Raw genomic sequence first — 14,856 nt, 5'->3', positions numbered from 1 at the left:
GGCATGCCTTCTTGCGGTGTCCACCGGCTTATTTCTGTGTGGTCTCACTGGGCAGGGCCCGCGTAGTAGGTAGGGCCTGGATCCTTGCTGCCTAGCATTCAGAAATGTGTACTGATATGGGTGCATGAGATTACCATGGTATAGGACATGAGACCTCAACACAGCCTACGCCCTTTCCTGACTCTGTACACACCCGATAACCTTCGGTTCCCTCCCAGCACTTTCGAATGTCTGCTCTGTGCACACACTGGAACAGGCTAGGACTGGAAGACAAACAGAGCTTGTCTCAGGTAGCTCAGCCTCCTCTGGGAGAGACAGGAACTTACATGGCTAATAAATAGCGTGCAGTTTTGAAACACACGGGAGGTGAGAGAAAGCTGAGAGAGGACTGTCATCAAGGGAGGCCAGGTGGCCAACCACAAAGCCCATCGCAGAGGGCAGTCACCTGGTCGCCCAATGGCCCAAAGCTCCGAAGTGCAAGGTTTTCCATCCATGCAGACTTGATGTTGCTCTGTGGGGCTAATTCATGCTAAACAGACTCACAGACACCAACATCTAAACAGCCATAAAAGCCAATCTCTGAATTTACCTTTTCAGCGGCTATTCAGGTCTGCTGTCCAGGGCACACACTGAAATGGACAATCAGGGGAGTCACTCACAAAGGATTTCATAAGCAGTGAGTGCTCATTATTTAGCAAACTGTGAGCACCTGACTGGAGGAAATAATGCAGCCAAATGAGGCGGAGACCCAGGAAAGGGAGGTGGAATTGAGCAATGAACTCGGCGTCCAACAAGCTCGAGTTCAAACGCTGTTCACCACTTATTAGGCAGGTGACTCTAGGAAAGTTACTTAACCTTCCTGAGTCTCTTTCCTGCCCTGTCAAATGGGTATGGCAACACTTCCTCAACATGTTACTAAGTGTGGTTACATATGGAAATTGCCCAGTTTTGTGTCATCTGGAGAGGTTGTGCCATACATAAGGTTAAGGAAATAGACGTTGGGATCATACAGATCTGGGCCTAATTTCTAGCTTTGCCACTTACCAGGTACACAATCTTGAGCAAGTTGCTTGATTTTTTTTTCCCCACTAAGCCTAAGTTGGTTCATTTGTAAAGTGGGAATAAAATATTCCTCTTAGAGGCTAAGAAGTAAGATAGATAGTTGCAAAGGACTTAGAAAATTCCTAGGTTATAGAAGCATTCAACAAATGGTATGGTTAAGAGTAATTTCTAAAAGTTGTCCATGATTAAATACAAATGAGTGGTACTGTTGAGGTAAGAACATCCAAACCTGTTGTGAATTTTGATAAGTTTATTTGAGCCAAAACTGATGACAGCTGCACCAGCAAGCAAGCAAAGTCTCAAATGCTTCTGAAAATGAGTTTTACAGTGTTTTGGGGTTTTTTTGTTTTTTTTTTTATTTTTATTTTTCTGAAGTTGGAAACGGAGAGGCAGTCAGACAGACTCCCGCATGTGCCCCACCAGGATCTACCTGGCATGCCCACCAGGGTGCGATGCTCTGCCCATCTGGGGTGTTGCTCTGTTGCAACCAGAGCCATTCTAGGGCCTGAGGCAGAGGCCACAGAGCCATCCTCAGCGCCTGGGGCCAACTTTGCTCCAATGGAGCCTTGGCTACAGGAGGGGAAGAGAGAGACAGAGAGGAAGGAGAGGGGGAGGGGTGGAGAAGCAGATGGGCGCTTCTCCTGTGTGCCCTGGCCGGGAATCAAACCCGAGACTCCTGCATGCCAGGCCGACACTCTACCACTGAGCCAACCGGCCAGGGTGTTTTTTTTTTTTAATGCATTTGAAATTTAGGGAATGTAAGGAAGATTACATGGAGGTGGTAGAAAGCAAGGCAGGAATTGCATTACAGGAGAGCTAAGATTATCTGCTCTCTCAAGGGTTTTGTTTATTTCAAAGTTATGTTTAACATTTTACTCAAGGTTACAAGCTCGAGGCATGACTACCCAACAGGACCTGCCCATTAGAGACATGATCAGATCGGCCTGTGAGGTTTCTTTTCACAAAACCCTTTTCATCCACTGTACACATACCAAAAAGTAAAGTTAAAATTAGTACAAACTTTTGAAAAGAAATTATATATGGAGGCCATCAAACCACAGCAAGAAAAAACATCACTCTGTATGTATTTATTTAAAAACTTTTCTAAGGAAGCAGCCCTCTTACCACAGATGAGTCTCATGACCACGTTTCCCAGCGGAGTTTCAAAATTAATGTTATTTGCATGTAGTCATGCAAAAACTCAAAACGTTTCAATACTGCTCAGTCATGCTCCAAGGTGAGCCAAATGCAGCGCTCCTGGGACCTACCTTTCCAGTTTGTCTGATAGGAACCCCGGCATCCAGAAGGCATGATGCACACAGTTTCACAGTTACGCAGGGGTGTACACGGTACACACGCCGCGCGATTATGAAAGCCCCTGCGCCCAAGGACACAAACCGCTTCTCTCGGTCTACATCTCCCTTTGATTTTTTCTCCCCAACAACACTGTCAATTTTAAAATGGTTTATAAGGTTTATATAAGCTATGGAAGAGTCATCTTGAACTTCACAAAAATCCCATCTTTCCATGCTAACCTTCTTGCAGATTGGACTGGTCTGAAACTGGTCAGCCCCTTAATCCACCTCATCCTGTCCTCCACAGCATGGCTGGTTCTCTGCAGACCTGGGGACACTTGACAGGAGGGCTTGAGACCGCGGGACAGCGGGTTCCAACCAGCGGCTCCGTTATGTTTCACAGTTCAGCGTGTTTTCGTGTTGAATTCTTAAACAGTCCCAACTGAAAGTTTTATATAAAATACGTTTCTGAAAAGGAGTTCCTGTAATCACCAGAACTAAAATGAAGAACTTCCTCTCTCTCTCTTTTTTAAGGTTTATTTTATCGATTTGAGCGAGACAGGAACAATCGCTCCGGTACGCGCCCTGACCAGGGATCAAACCCGCAACCTATGAACTTCGGGAGGATGTGCTAACTAACCAACCGACCTATCCGGCCGGGGCCGAGGCTCTTTCTAAATCGCGCTCATTTTCAGGTGAACACTGGGAACACTTGCTTCGGGTTATACAACTTACACACTGGAGAGGGGATCCCCCCCAGGTGCGCTTTGAGAAGGTCCCAATCCGCCGCGTGCGCCAGGTGCCAGGGAAGGAGGCAGGCGGCCGGGCGGGCGACCCCGCCTCACCACCACCCCGTCACGCTGACTCGGCGGGTCACGGTCCTCGCGGCCACGCAGACCCGAGCTCGGGAGTCGGAAGGGTCAAGGATGAAAGCACAAGGCCTGCGAAGTAGGGAGAAAAACACTTCTTCCCCATAGAGCGGGCCACGGGCGACCCTAGGGGACGGAAAGCACAGGACCGAGCCCACTAGACGAGACTGCGCATCTACCGCACGGAAAACTCGGGTGTAAACGGGGCCGGGGCCGGGACCCGGCTGCGGAGGAGTGGCGCCAGGCGCCATCTTCCCCAACCCAGGCCAAACCGACATAGCGAGGCCCCGCGACCAGCTCTCGCGAGAGTGTGGAGGCCTCTGGGAAAGCGGGGGAAGGGAAGGCAGGTGAAGGAAGCCGGGACCCGGGGCTGGGGGCCGGCTGAGGCGGCGAGAGGAGCCTTAGGAAGCAGAAAAGGCGGGGACAGACAGGATTGACGCGGCATGCAGGCCAATGACGAGCGAGCTCGGGCGGACCTCCCGCCAACGGGCTGTGCTGCCTGGCGCGGAGGGCGGGCACTGGGGCCGAGGGTAGCTTGAGCTCGGCGGCGGCGTTGTTCAGTCAGAGCGAGAACATTCCAGAGGTGAGTCCGGCGGAGAGGTGGCAGTCCCGCGCCCCCGCCCCGGTCCTCCCCGCCCCCTCGCCCCCTGCGGGCCGCCGGCTGGCGGGGGAAGCGCCCCTGCGGCCGTGCCCGGCTCACGGCGCCGTCTCTCCGCGCCAGGTCGTCAGGCCCCGGGCGCTGAAGGGTGTGGACCCCGGACGTCGCTGGGACAGCCCCTCCCCGCTGCTCGGCGGCGCCTGCCCGGCCGCTGCTCGCTGCGCTTCTCCGCCGCCCTTCGTCGGACTCGGGTTCCCACGCGCCTCACTTCATCCCAGTCCCGGGCGAGCAGCGTTGGGTTTATGTCTTTATTTGACGAAAACGGTGAGTCCGCGGGCGGCGCGGGTCGGCGGGGAGATGGCGGCCGCACAAGATGGCGGCGCGCCGCGTGACCCGGCGCGTGTGGCGCAGTTCGGGCGGGCGGGCGCCCCCTCCGCGGCCCCGCCCCCGCCCGCGGGAGCGCGCGCGTCCCGAGTCAGGCTCTGCGCTGCATTTGTGAGTCATCGCGGGCGGGGCGGGGCGGGGGCGGCGGGCCGGTGCCCCCCGGTCGCGGGGAGCCGCGGGGCCCGGCGTGCGGTCGGGATGGCCGCGGCTCGGGCCACCTGCCGTCCCGGAGGAGCGGCGCGGCTGCCGCCGGGGACGGGAGCAAAGGTCGAGGTGCGCTCGCTCCGGGCCTGCGTGTCCGGAGCGCGCGTGCGCGTGTCAGAAGTAAGCATTGTTGCCGGAGGAACAGTTCGTACAGAGCCATTCCATAGCATCGAAAGGGTGCAGCTCCTGAGGGGCGCAGGGGTTGTCGCAACTCGGGGCCTGGTCCAGGCTCGCTTTGAGAGGAGGAGAGGGTTTTGAACCTGTTCTCATGAATTAAAGGGAATAAGGCCGCTCCCTGCGCAGGCGCCGGTCGTAGAAAGGCCGCGTCTGTTGGGTCTGTTTTATAAACGCGCAGCAGCTGGGTCGGCACGGTTCATAGTTTCCTCTGGCGGTTCCCTGCCGGTCTCATTGTAATCAAAATGAAGGCCTGTTAGGTTACAGGTGTCCTGTGTTAGGGAAGAGGCGTTTTGACGCGAACTCGGGTGCTTTCTAACACAGGAGAGTGAGGCGTCGTTAACGAGAACCTAGGGGGAGGTGTGTCCACGCAGCAGTCGTGTTAAGTGTGTGGGGGGGTCGTGTGTTCTCTTTCCTTTCTCTTTTCAGAGCTGTTGCGCAGCCATTGGTACCTGTATTGGGGAAACATAGCATACAAGCAAGGAGCTTACAGCCTCAGCGGCGAAAACTTTTTCATGTCAGAGACCGAGAACTCTTGCAGTCGTTTATGTCATCCCTTCTTCTCCAGACAGAAGATACCAAAAAGTTGCAATCAAAGATCTCTTCATCTTATTGATAAAGCCACTAATAAGCCAAAATGTCTGTCAACGTCAACCGCAGTGTGTCAGACCAGTTCTATCGCTACAAGATGCCCCGTCTGATTGCCAAGGTGATCACTGATGTTCATTTTGTAGCAAGTTCTAAGCGCTTTTCATTTTTGTTTCATAGATTTTTTAAAGATTGCATCTCTTGGGTGCAAAATTAAATTCTTGTTTCCTTTAGGTTGAGGGCAAAGGAAATGGAATCAAGACAGTTATAGTCAACATGGTTGACGTTGCAAAGGCGCTTAATCGGCCTCCAACGTGTAAGTAATGCCTTTTGGAGAAGTCTGAAAGGCATAGTGTTGATACAGTCATGATCATCTTGAATCTGCAAATCTTGTCTGGATTATGTACTAATTCTATTTAGCCTAAAGGTTGAGAAGAATCTTGAATATAGAACCAACTGATTAGTTGCCTTTAAAAGTCTTCCCAGGCAATGCCACTTTTGACTGAAGAACTTAGACATAGGGAGTTATAATAGGATAAATGAGATTGAGTAGCCAAAGATTCATTTATTTAATTGGAATCAAACTTTGTTTTTCTAACTAGATCCCACCAAATATTTTGGTTGTGAGCTGGGAGCACAGACCCAGTTTGATGTTAAGAATGACCGTTACATTGTCAATGGATCTCATGAGGCGAATAAGCTGCAAGACATGTTGGATGGATTCATTAAAAAATTTGTTCTCTGTCCTGAGTGTGAGAATCCTGAAACGGAGCTGGTGAGTGCCTTTGAACTTTTTCTTAATAAGAGAAGAAACTGTGTGTCTGCTTTTGTCTTTGTCCAGTCCTGTGATAGCATTAAATAACATATTGACAAAGTAGAACAGACTTAATTGGAAATAAAACACAAAACCTACAAATTTTGGAGATTCAAGTAACACTTTTCTTTAGCTGATCACTTTGTGGAAAAATTCTTTTTTGTGTTAAGCTGGTGTTTTAGGTGTATTCTGTTGGTTATTTTCACACTTAATTTCTTAGAATTTTTATTGTATAATATGGGTGACATACTTGTTTTTGCTTTTTTGGCAGCATGTCAATCCAAAGAAGCAAACAATAGGTAATTCTTGTAAAGCCTGTGGTTATCGAGGCATGCTTGACACACATCATAAACTCTGCACATTCATTCTCAAAAACCCACCTGGTAAGTCTTGGTAATGAATTTCTAAGATTACTGTAAAGCAGCTGATTTTCGGAAACAAAGTGAAAGTTTCTTTGTTGCTGTAAAATGAATATAATGAATTTATAATCCTTGTGTCATGTTTTGTTGAAAACCTGTCATCTTGGGATGGATGACATAGGTATTGTAAAACAGATTGTGATGGGTCCCAGCAAAGGTTCTCCTTCTGGGATACTGTTTTTTGAAGGGGGTGGGAGGGGATGTTAGCTCATTAAGCCTAAGTGGCTGTAAAACATTGCAAGCAACACTCTGTGGCAGATGCAAAACTGTCTGACACAATTTGAGCTTGCTATACTAACAAAGTCTAACCTATTCGGGTACTCTCTCCTCTATGAGACAAACCTTTATATAGACTTAGACAATGTTCCAGCTGTTGGCTAAAATGTAGTTGAGCTTACTCTTACTCAAGTTCATGAATGGTGGAAGAAGATCATGAATGCCAACCCTCACTATTGGGTCTTCTGAATCATCACTTTGTCTTGAGCTTACCCAAGAATTAATACCGGTAGCATTTTGGGACATATCCTTAACCTGGGATTCTTCTATGAAATATAGTGAATGGATTTAGTCTGTGAGTCCTCTGGGAATTTTAGGTAGCACCATGTTTGTGGTTTTCTGAGAAGGGAGTTCAGAAAGCAAAAGGGCAGGGTTTTAAATGTTCATGATGGGTGATGAGGGAGGTATAAAATAAGCCATGGTACTTAACTGACCTTTTTTGTTTCCTGGTAGAGAATAGTGACAGTGGTACAGGAAAGAAAGAAAAGGAAAAAAAAAATAGGAAAGGCAAAGACAAGGAAAATGGCTCTGTGTCCAGCAGTGAGACACCCCCACCCCCACCACCACCAAATGAAATCAGTCCTCCTCCACATGCTATGGTAAGTGCAGGTTAATGGTGTGGTGGGCAGTAGAATTCTGTAAAATATACTTGGTTATAGTAAACAGAAAATACTGTAACATGGCAACACTGTTTTGGGTTCCAGGTGTGGTTGACTGAATTGAGGTGAATCCAATTTAGTGGAAGATGAACTTGATGTCATTAATTCGATTAGAAATCTGAAACATTATTTCCTTTTCTTTTTTTTGAAATTTTCCCATTGATTGGTGGGATGGAAGGGGGGGGAGAATCAACTCTACTCCACTTAGTTTCATTTAATTGAGCACTCGGTGGTTTTTTTGTATATGTCCTGAATGGGGGTTGAACCCGTGACCTCGGCACACCAGGAACCAATTTCTACATTTTGAAGGTTTATGGTCAAGCATCTTGGCTCTTGTAAACAGGAAGAAGAGGAGGATGATGATTGGGGTGAGGATACAACTGAGGAAGCTCAAAGACGCAGAATGGATGAAATCAGTGACCATGCAAAAGTCCTGACACTCAGTGATGATTTGGAAAGAACTGTTGAAGAACGGGTCAATATCTTGTTTGATTTTGTTAAGGTAAAAATGTTTGTTTCGGGAGCAGTTGAACATTTTATTTTTTTTAAGATTTAATTTTTTTGCAGAGAGGGTGGGGCAGGGAACGAGAAGTGACTGCTTCACTCTAGGTGTTCATTGCTTGCTTGTTGATGATATGCCTTGACTGAGTGAGTCTAGGGTTTCGAACCAGCAACCTCAGTGCTCCAGGTTAGAGCTCTGCTCACTATCCCACCACAGGCCAGTTGAACATTTTCTTGATAATAGAATCAGCTTCAACCCTTGGGCTTTTGTTAGATATTTATTACTTTAAATTGGTACCTGGCGAGTAACATTTTCATGCTACCTTTTGAATATTCAAATGCAAGGCTTTCTTTTACTGTTCAAATATTTTTTAATATTATATCAGTGATATCTTTGACAGCTGTTGATTGTTTAGAAATTGTTGAGAAATCTTAGAACTGTCAAAATAGGGGAAATGTCTGAGAGAGTAGAGGCTAATTGGTATCCCTAGAGCAAAATGTGATTCCTGTTTTACTGAATTGCTTCCTTTCCTTTGCAGAAAAAGAAAGAAGAGGGTATTATTGACTCATCTGATAAAGAAATTGTTGCTGAAGCAGAAAGGCTGGATGTAAAAGCTATGGGCCCTCTTGTTCTGACTGAAGTTCTTTTTAATGAGAAAATTAGAGAACAGATTAAGAAATACAGGCGCCATTTCCTACGTGTAAGCGAATTTTACATATATAAATGAGATTACAGCTGTGTGACTTTGGGAACATCAGTTTAACCTCTCGTTCTCTGTCATCCTGAAAACGGAGATATTGACATTCCTTTTTTTTTTTTTTTTTTTTAAAGATTTTATTTATTGATTTTACAGCGAGAGGAGAAAGAGGGATGGAAAGTGAGAAGTATCAACTCATGGTTGTTTCATTTTAGTTGTTCACTGATTGTCTGTTATATGTGCCTTGACCAGGCAGCCCAGGGTTTAGAACCGGTGACCTCAGCAATTCCATGTCAATGCTCTATCCACTGTGCCACCACAGGCCAGGCATGATATTGACATTCTTTACAACATGGGAGTATATGAAAATTGCATGAAGTCTCTTAACAGATAAAGTACCATATTTCCCCATGTATAAGACGCACCTTTTTGACAATTTTGGGGTCTAAAAATTGGTATGGCTTATACAGTGGTTGTAGGTTTTTTTACTTGCATTTTCCACTTTTTTTGCACTTGTTTTCTGTGCTCATTGTTGAAGACACAGATGAAGACAAGCTAATGGATGAGAGTTTTGATAGGGGTGAGTTGTATGAATTTTATGATGAATAAAACTTGAGTCCAATATCTTGATGTAATACTTTTTTTTTTAATTTTGGGCCCCAAAATTAAAGTGTCTTACATATGGGGAAATACATTAATACAGAGCCTCTTTGTCCTCTTGACCCGTTTGAACCACTGTTAAGGGGCCATAGCTTTAAAGAACAAGCCTAAGGCAGTAAATATACTAGAACATTAGAATTGTCAACTTAGATCATCTGTGAAAGCTTGTTAACATAAAGGTAATGTATTTGCAGTTTTGTCACAACAACAAAAAAGCTCAACGGTACCTCCTTCATGGTTTGGAGTGTGTGGTAGCAATGCATCAAGCTCAGCTCATCTCAAAGATTCCGCACATCCTGAAGGAGATGTATGACGCAGACCTTCTGGAGGAAGAGGTTATCATCAGCTGGTCGGAAAAGGTGGGGAATGTACAACTGGGCTCCTTTTAAGATCACAAGTTGTTGGGGTTTTCTGGACTGGGGAACCTCTAATACCTAGTCTCTTCTGTGTGAAGATGCAGTTACTCTGCCAAATGATGTAACTTGCAGGGTATTGCCGCCATGGCATTTGGCAAGTAAATAATAAACGACTGAGACTCTTAATACCTATCTGTTGAATGTATGTGTTCTGTTGAGGATTCAGTATTACGGTATGATCCAGTCCCCTCAAAGACCTGTTTGAGCAACTATATGAATAATTCAAATTATTTTTTTAATTCCTCAAACTAAAAATTTTTTAATTCCTCTATTGCTTTTTTAGGCCTCAAAGAAATATGTCTCAAAAGAACTTGCCAAAGAGATTCGTGTCAAAGCAGAACCATTTATAAAGTGGTTGAAGGAAGCAGAGGAGGAATCTTCTGGTGGTGAAGAAGATGATGAAGATGAGAATATTGAAGTAAGCATTGGGGAAAGTTAAATTTAGTGCTAGTGATGGGTGCTTAAGAATTGTAAAATGACAAGCTTGGGTGATGGAGGCAATAAAATAGTCTTGATAATTTGGAAAATAATCCTTAGTATAAAGCAGGCGACCCCAAACTACGGGCCGCATGCGGCCCCCTGAGGCCGTTTATCCGGCCTCCGCCGCACTTCTGGAAGGGGCACCTCTTTCATTGGTGGTCAGTGAGAGGAACACTGTATGTGGCGGCCTGCCAACGGTCTGAGGGACAGTGAACTGGCCCCCTGTGTAAAAAGTTTGGGGACCCCTGGTATAAAGGGTGGTGGAAAACTCATTTGCAGACATGATTCCAAATTCCTGAATTTTTAAGGTTTAAATAATATAGGTTGTGTATAGAGGTACCTAGTAGTCTAAAAATTAACAAGATACTGTTAGGCTGTGGAGAGAGCTTATTTTGGATGTGGAGGGGACTTGAATGATGGCTTCATCTGAATGATGGCTTCATCTAGGTAATTTCCACATATTCCCTTTTTTTTTTCCTTTTTTTCTTTTTTTTCGAAGTTGGAAACGGGGAGGCAGTCAGACAGACTCCCGCATGCGCCCCACCAGGATCTACCTGGCATGCCCACCAGGGTGCGATGCTCTGCCGCAATCAGAGCCCTTCTAGCGCCTGAGGCAGAGGCCACAGAGCCATTCCCAGGGCCCGGGCAAACTTTGCTCCAGTGGAGCCCTGGCTGCGGGAGGGGAAGAGAGAGACAGAGAGGAAGGAGAGGGGGAGGGGTGGAGAAGCAGATGGGCGCTTTTCCTGTGTGCCCTGGCTGGGAATCGAACCCCGGGACTCCTGCACGCCAGGCCGACGCTCTACCACTGAGCCAACCAGCCAGAGTCCACGTATTTCCTTTTTGAGTTGTTTTTGGTGACTTTTCTCCTTTATCATTAATTAAAGATTAACATTCATTAAAAAAACTTTTTTATCAGGTGGTGTATTCGAAGACTGCCAGTGTACCAAAAGTTGAAGCTGTGAAGTCTGACAACAAAGATGATGACATTGATATTGATGCCATTTAAAGGGGTGGGTGCAGCCCAGCTTAACTGTAATGCTGAGAACCTTTCTGCATCATCAGTCAGAAGTGCAACATGTATGTGCAAAAGCTAAAATGGCTTAACATCATGCTACACTTTCTGCTAAAAACGTATTGCTGTGAGTGGTCTGTAATTAAGCCCAATGAGACATCTTGGGAGTCCATACACATATCAGTGAGCTGATGTAGTTTGCTTATTTATAGCATGTTTCTTTTTGAAAAATTAGTGGTGGACACATTTGGATCACATTTATACAGTTAAAAAAATAAAGATTTGATTTTGGTCATTCTTCACATTTTTGGCTCTGAATGACTTAGCTGAAATTTTTGGCTCCAGCTGAAATTTTTGGCTCCTTTTTAAAACATTATATCATCATTTAACCTGATAGGATTCTGGAGCCTGTTAAGTGCTGAGACTATAAGGAGGTCTTTCGCAGAATGTAAACAAATTTATATGTAATTATCTTATTCAGCCATTAAGAAATAAAGTACTTTTTAAGTCTTATTTCGAGTCCCTTAAATAGGCATCTGGTAATGTATATTCTTACCATGCCAAGGTGGACAATGAAACACCTTGATCTTCCTAAGAGTGAAAAAGACCTGAGTGTCCTATAAATAATTTTAAGAGAAGGTTTTGGAATTTGATTTCTTTTTTTCCCTCAGTTCGTTTATACTTGCCCCAAATTGTATTCTTTGAAGTCATGTGCATTGCAAGTTGGATGAGCCAGGGGGATTTTATTACATTGACAAGCATTTTATTTGTATGTAGCTGTTGCTTTGTGCTGAGAGAAAACTCAAGCGTTGGGGTATGATTAAATAGTAAGTTCTGTGGTTTTATTTGGGGGAAGAAGAAAAAGGTGCACTTGATTTCTAGCAAAAACAGCATTTCCCAGCTTTTACAGTTTAAGTTCAATTTAAAAATGTTTAGACATTTTCAAATTGTATCTTCAGTGTGGATTTTCTCTGATACTATGGGTTGTTCCTGAATGCCTTTTACATTTGGACATAGGTTTTTATTCTATCTTGCTAAAATAAGTGTTGCTGTATCTGAAACTTGATTTTTTTCTTTCAAAATGTCTTATTTAAAAAGAAAAGCTAAAATTATACTTATCGAGTAAGTCAGCCTATATTTTGGGTAAGACTTAGCAGTGTTTTTCATTTCACATTGAATTTAGACCCTTACAAAGTGTGTTGGTGGCCACTGAATACAGGTGACTAGGGCCTGGCTGAGCCTATCTTGGGCTTTAGATTTGAAAATAACTTCCTCGTGAGTTCTTTGCCTAATTGGCTGATCTAAACGCACTTATTACGGATTCTTTCTTACGTCTGAGAAATCATTTTCAGAATAAGACACCCAACGGGGTTTTGTTTGGAGCATGGGCTTTTATCCTTCACCTCTCTGATTTTCTTCGTGATCTAAGATTATATGAGACCTTAAAAAATCTGTGTAAAAGTTTTCACATTGAAATTACACAAACATTTGATATAATAAAACGTTTGTTATATCATCAGAGAGAGATGAATTGATCTATACCTGTCCTCTGATTTTGATGAGAATGAAGCCGAAGTCATATATCTGGAGGGAATGTGCTTTGTCACACCAAAGAAAAAGTTTCTGCAAATTCGTCTCAACCTAGGTTTCAAATTCTTTGATATAGGCCAATTTGTTGTAGTTACCTAAAATTCTACAGGAGATATTGGTGGCCTAGGTAAAATTAAACTCAGCATACCCAAGCTACTGAGGTTCTGTTATAGAGGTTGGATTTTTGTGTGTTTTTCTTTCTTTTGTTTTACCCTTTTAATCTGAATGAAGACATGTTCAGGGCTTCTAAATATACACACTAGAAAGGAAATTTTGGCTTAGGCCTGTGTTCAGTCTGGTGCCAAACTTCCAATAGATTCAAATCCACGTAAGAGTTTACTCACAGGCTGTCGTAATAGAGTAATCCTTTCCTTTGCTCTATTTAATTGTCTTAAAAATGTCCTGTTTGAAACAGCTACATTACTTGATTAAAACAATATTAAAGTTACATTTTTGTCTTTGCTTTACTGTTCAAGTTAACTTAAATTTTCATAAGATTGGAATACTGAAATTCCTGTTTTGTAGCTACTGCTTTGAATTTCTATTGGACTTTGCCTTTTGCAGTTACTGGCCCTACTCACAAAACATGTTTTTTATTACCTTGGGTCAGTGAATTTTCTTAGGTCTGGTATTCCTATTCTTCAGCTTCAGTTGATTATGAACTGAAATGGTCTGCCTTAATTTGATTTCATGAAATTATTGTGTATATTTATTTGGGGATCAGAAATCAAGTTGAGAAAGAACGAAAGTGGGAAGATGCTTTCTAAGCAAGTCTTTCTTGAAATACTAGAGATGACTTTACAGGCTACTAGTTTGGGTCCTAAATGTTTGAGGAGGAAAGGCAGTGTTTTTTTAATCTAGTGCCCAGAGCTTCCTACCTTAGGGTGCATGGGGATCACCCTCACCCCACCTGTTACTGCAGTGCAGCAGGCTCTGACTAAAAGCTTTTGTCCTGGAGGTAACTTTAAAATGAAAGCTCGCATGACCTGTGGTGGCACAGTGGATAAAGCGTCAACCTGGAATGCTGAGGTTGCCGGTTCAAAACCCTGGGCCTGCCCGGTCAAGGCATATATGGAGGTTAATGCTTCCTGCTCCTCCCCCCCCCCCTTTCTTTCTCTCTCTCTCCCCTCTAAAATGAATAAATAAAATTTAAAATAAATAAAATAAAAGCTGGCTTTCCCAGAAAAGTGGAAAATCCAGAAGGGTATTCTGCTGAAAACCAAACCACCAGTGAGATTTTAAATTCCTGTATAGCTCTGCAAACAATCCTTATCTATCTTTTCCTGACTGCTATAGCTTTACCTGCCAATATTGAAATATAATCCAAAAACGCAAAGTTAGCCCAGTCTCCCATCACTTTGAGTATTCAAATTCTGGCACATTTGACCATTCCAAAGCTTCAGTGTGCTCAGTAGCGGGAATATTACTGCATATTTGTCTATTCCTTCTCTGTCTATCCTGTGGTGTGTTCTGTTTTTCCTGAGAGAACAGTCTTCTCTGTCACTAGTACTTACTTTTTTTTATTTTTCCCCTTCTTAATTCAGTGAGAGGAGGGGAGGCAGAGACAGACTCCTGCATGTGACCCTGACCAGGATCCACCTGGAAAACCCACTAGGAGGCATTGCTCTGTTACTCAGCAACCAAATTCCCCTTAGCGCCAGAGGTGGAGGCCAGGGAGCCATTCTCAGCCCCTGGGGGCCAACTCTCTCCAATTGAGCCATGGCTACAGGAGAGAGAAGCGAGAGGGGGAGGAGTGGAGAAGCAGGTGTGCGCCTCTCCTGTGTGTCCTGACCAGGAATCAAACTCAGGACATCCACACGCCAGGCTGGTGCTCTACCACTGAGCCAACCGGCCAGGGCCAGTCTCCCGTGCTTTCTATACCTTGACTCTTGGGAATGGCATTCCCTAAGTGGAGTAAAACGGACTGATGACTTGCCGTAGGCCTGTGGTAGCTTGTGTGTGGATAGTTTCCACAGTTTGGCCCGGTGAGCCTTGTTTATAGGAAGTCGGGAGCTTGTGCTTTATGTTCACTTGCTGCAGGTCTCTACTTCATTCAGCCTTAGCCCTTGGCCCAATCTGTTCCTGTATGTGCCCTGACTGGGGATTGAAGCAGCAATCTCTGCACTTCAGGATAGTCCTCTAACCAACCAAGTTATC

The 14,856-nt window shown here is 44.8% G+C and overlaps 1 protein-coding gene and 1 non-coding gene across 2 annotated transcripts; both read left to right on the top strand.

Annotated features, from left to right (window-relative positions):
• The first annotated feature begins 2,984 nt into the window (after positions 1-2,984).
• EIF5 (eukaryotic translation initiation factor 5) lies at positions 2,985-13,147 on the top strand. The gene is made up of 12 exons (XM_066272709.1): positions 2,985-3,809; positions 3,948-4,148; positions 5,016-5,295; positions 5,409-5,490; positions 5,777-5,949; positions 6,260-6,371; positions 7,137-7,282; positions 7,686-7,844; positions 8,383-8,544; positions 9,396-9,560; positions 9,901-10,035; positions 11,014-13,147. The coding sequence occupies exons 3-12, from the start codon at positions 5,224-5,226 to the stop codon at positions 11,101-11,103; spliced, it is 1,296 nt and encodes a 431-aa protein (XP_066128806.1). The 5' UTR covers positions 2,985-3,809; positions 3,948-4,148; positions 5,016-5,223; the 3' UTR covers positions 11,104-13,147.
• On the top strand, positions 6,647-6,770 carry LOC136337123 (small nucleolar RNA SNORA28). Its single transcript, XR_010731824.1, has one exon. It is a non-coding gene; the product is annotated as a small nucleolar RNA SNORA28 (small nucleolar RNA).
• Positions 13,148-14,856: the final 1,709 nt, after the last annotated feature.

The sequence above is a fragment of the Saccopteryx bilineata genome, chromosome 4 (genome assembly GCF_036850765.1).
Source record: "Saccopteryx bilineata isolate mSacBil1 chromosome 4, mSacBil1_pri_phased_curated, whole genome shotgun sequence".
Taxonomy (NCBI): Eukaryota; Metazoa; Chordata; class Mammalia; order Chiroptera; family Emballonuridae; genus Saccopteryx; species Saccopteryx bilineata.
The sequence above is the reverse complement of the archived record's forward strand: the minus strand, read 5'-3'. Positions and strand labels throughout refer to the sequence as shown.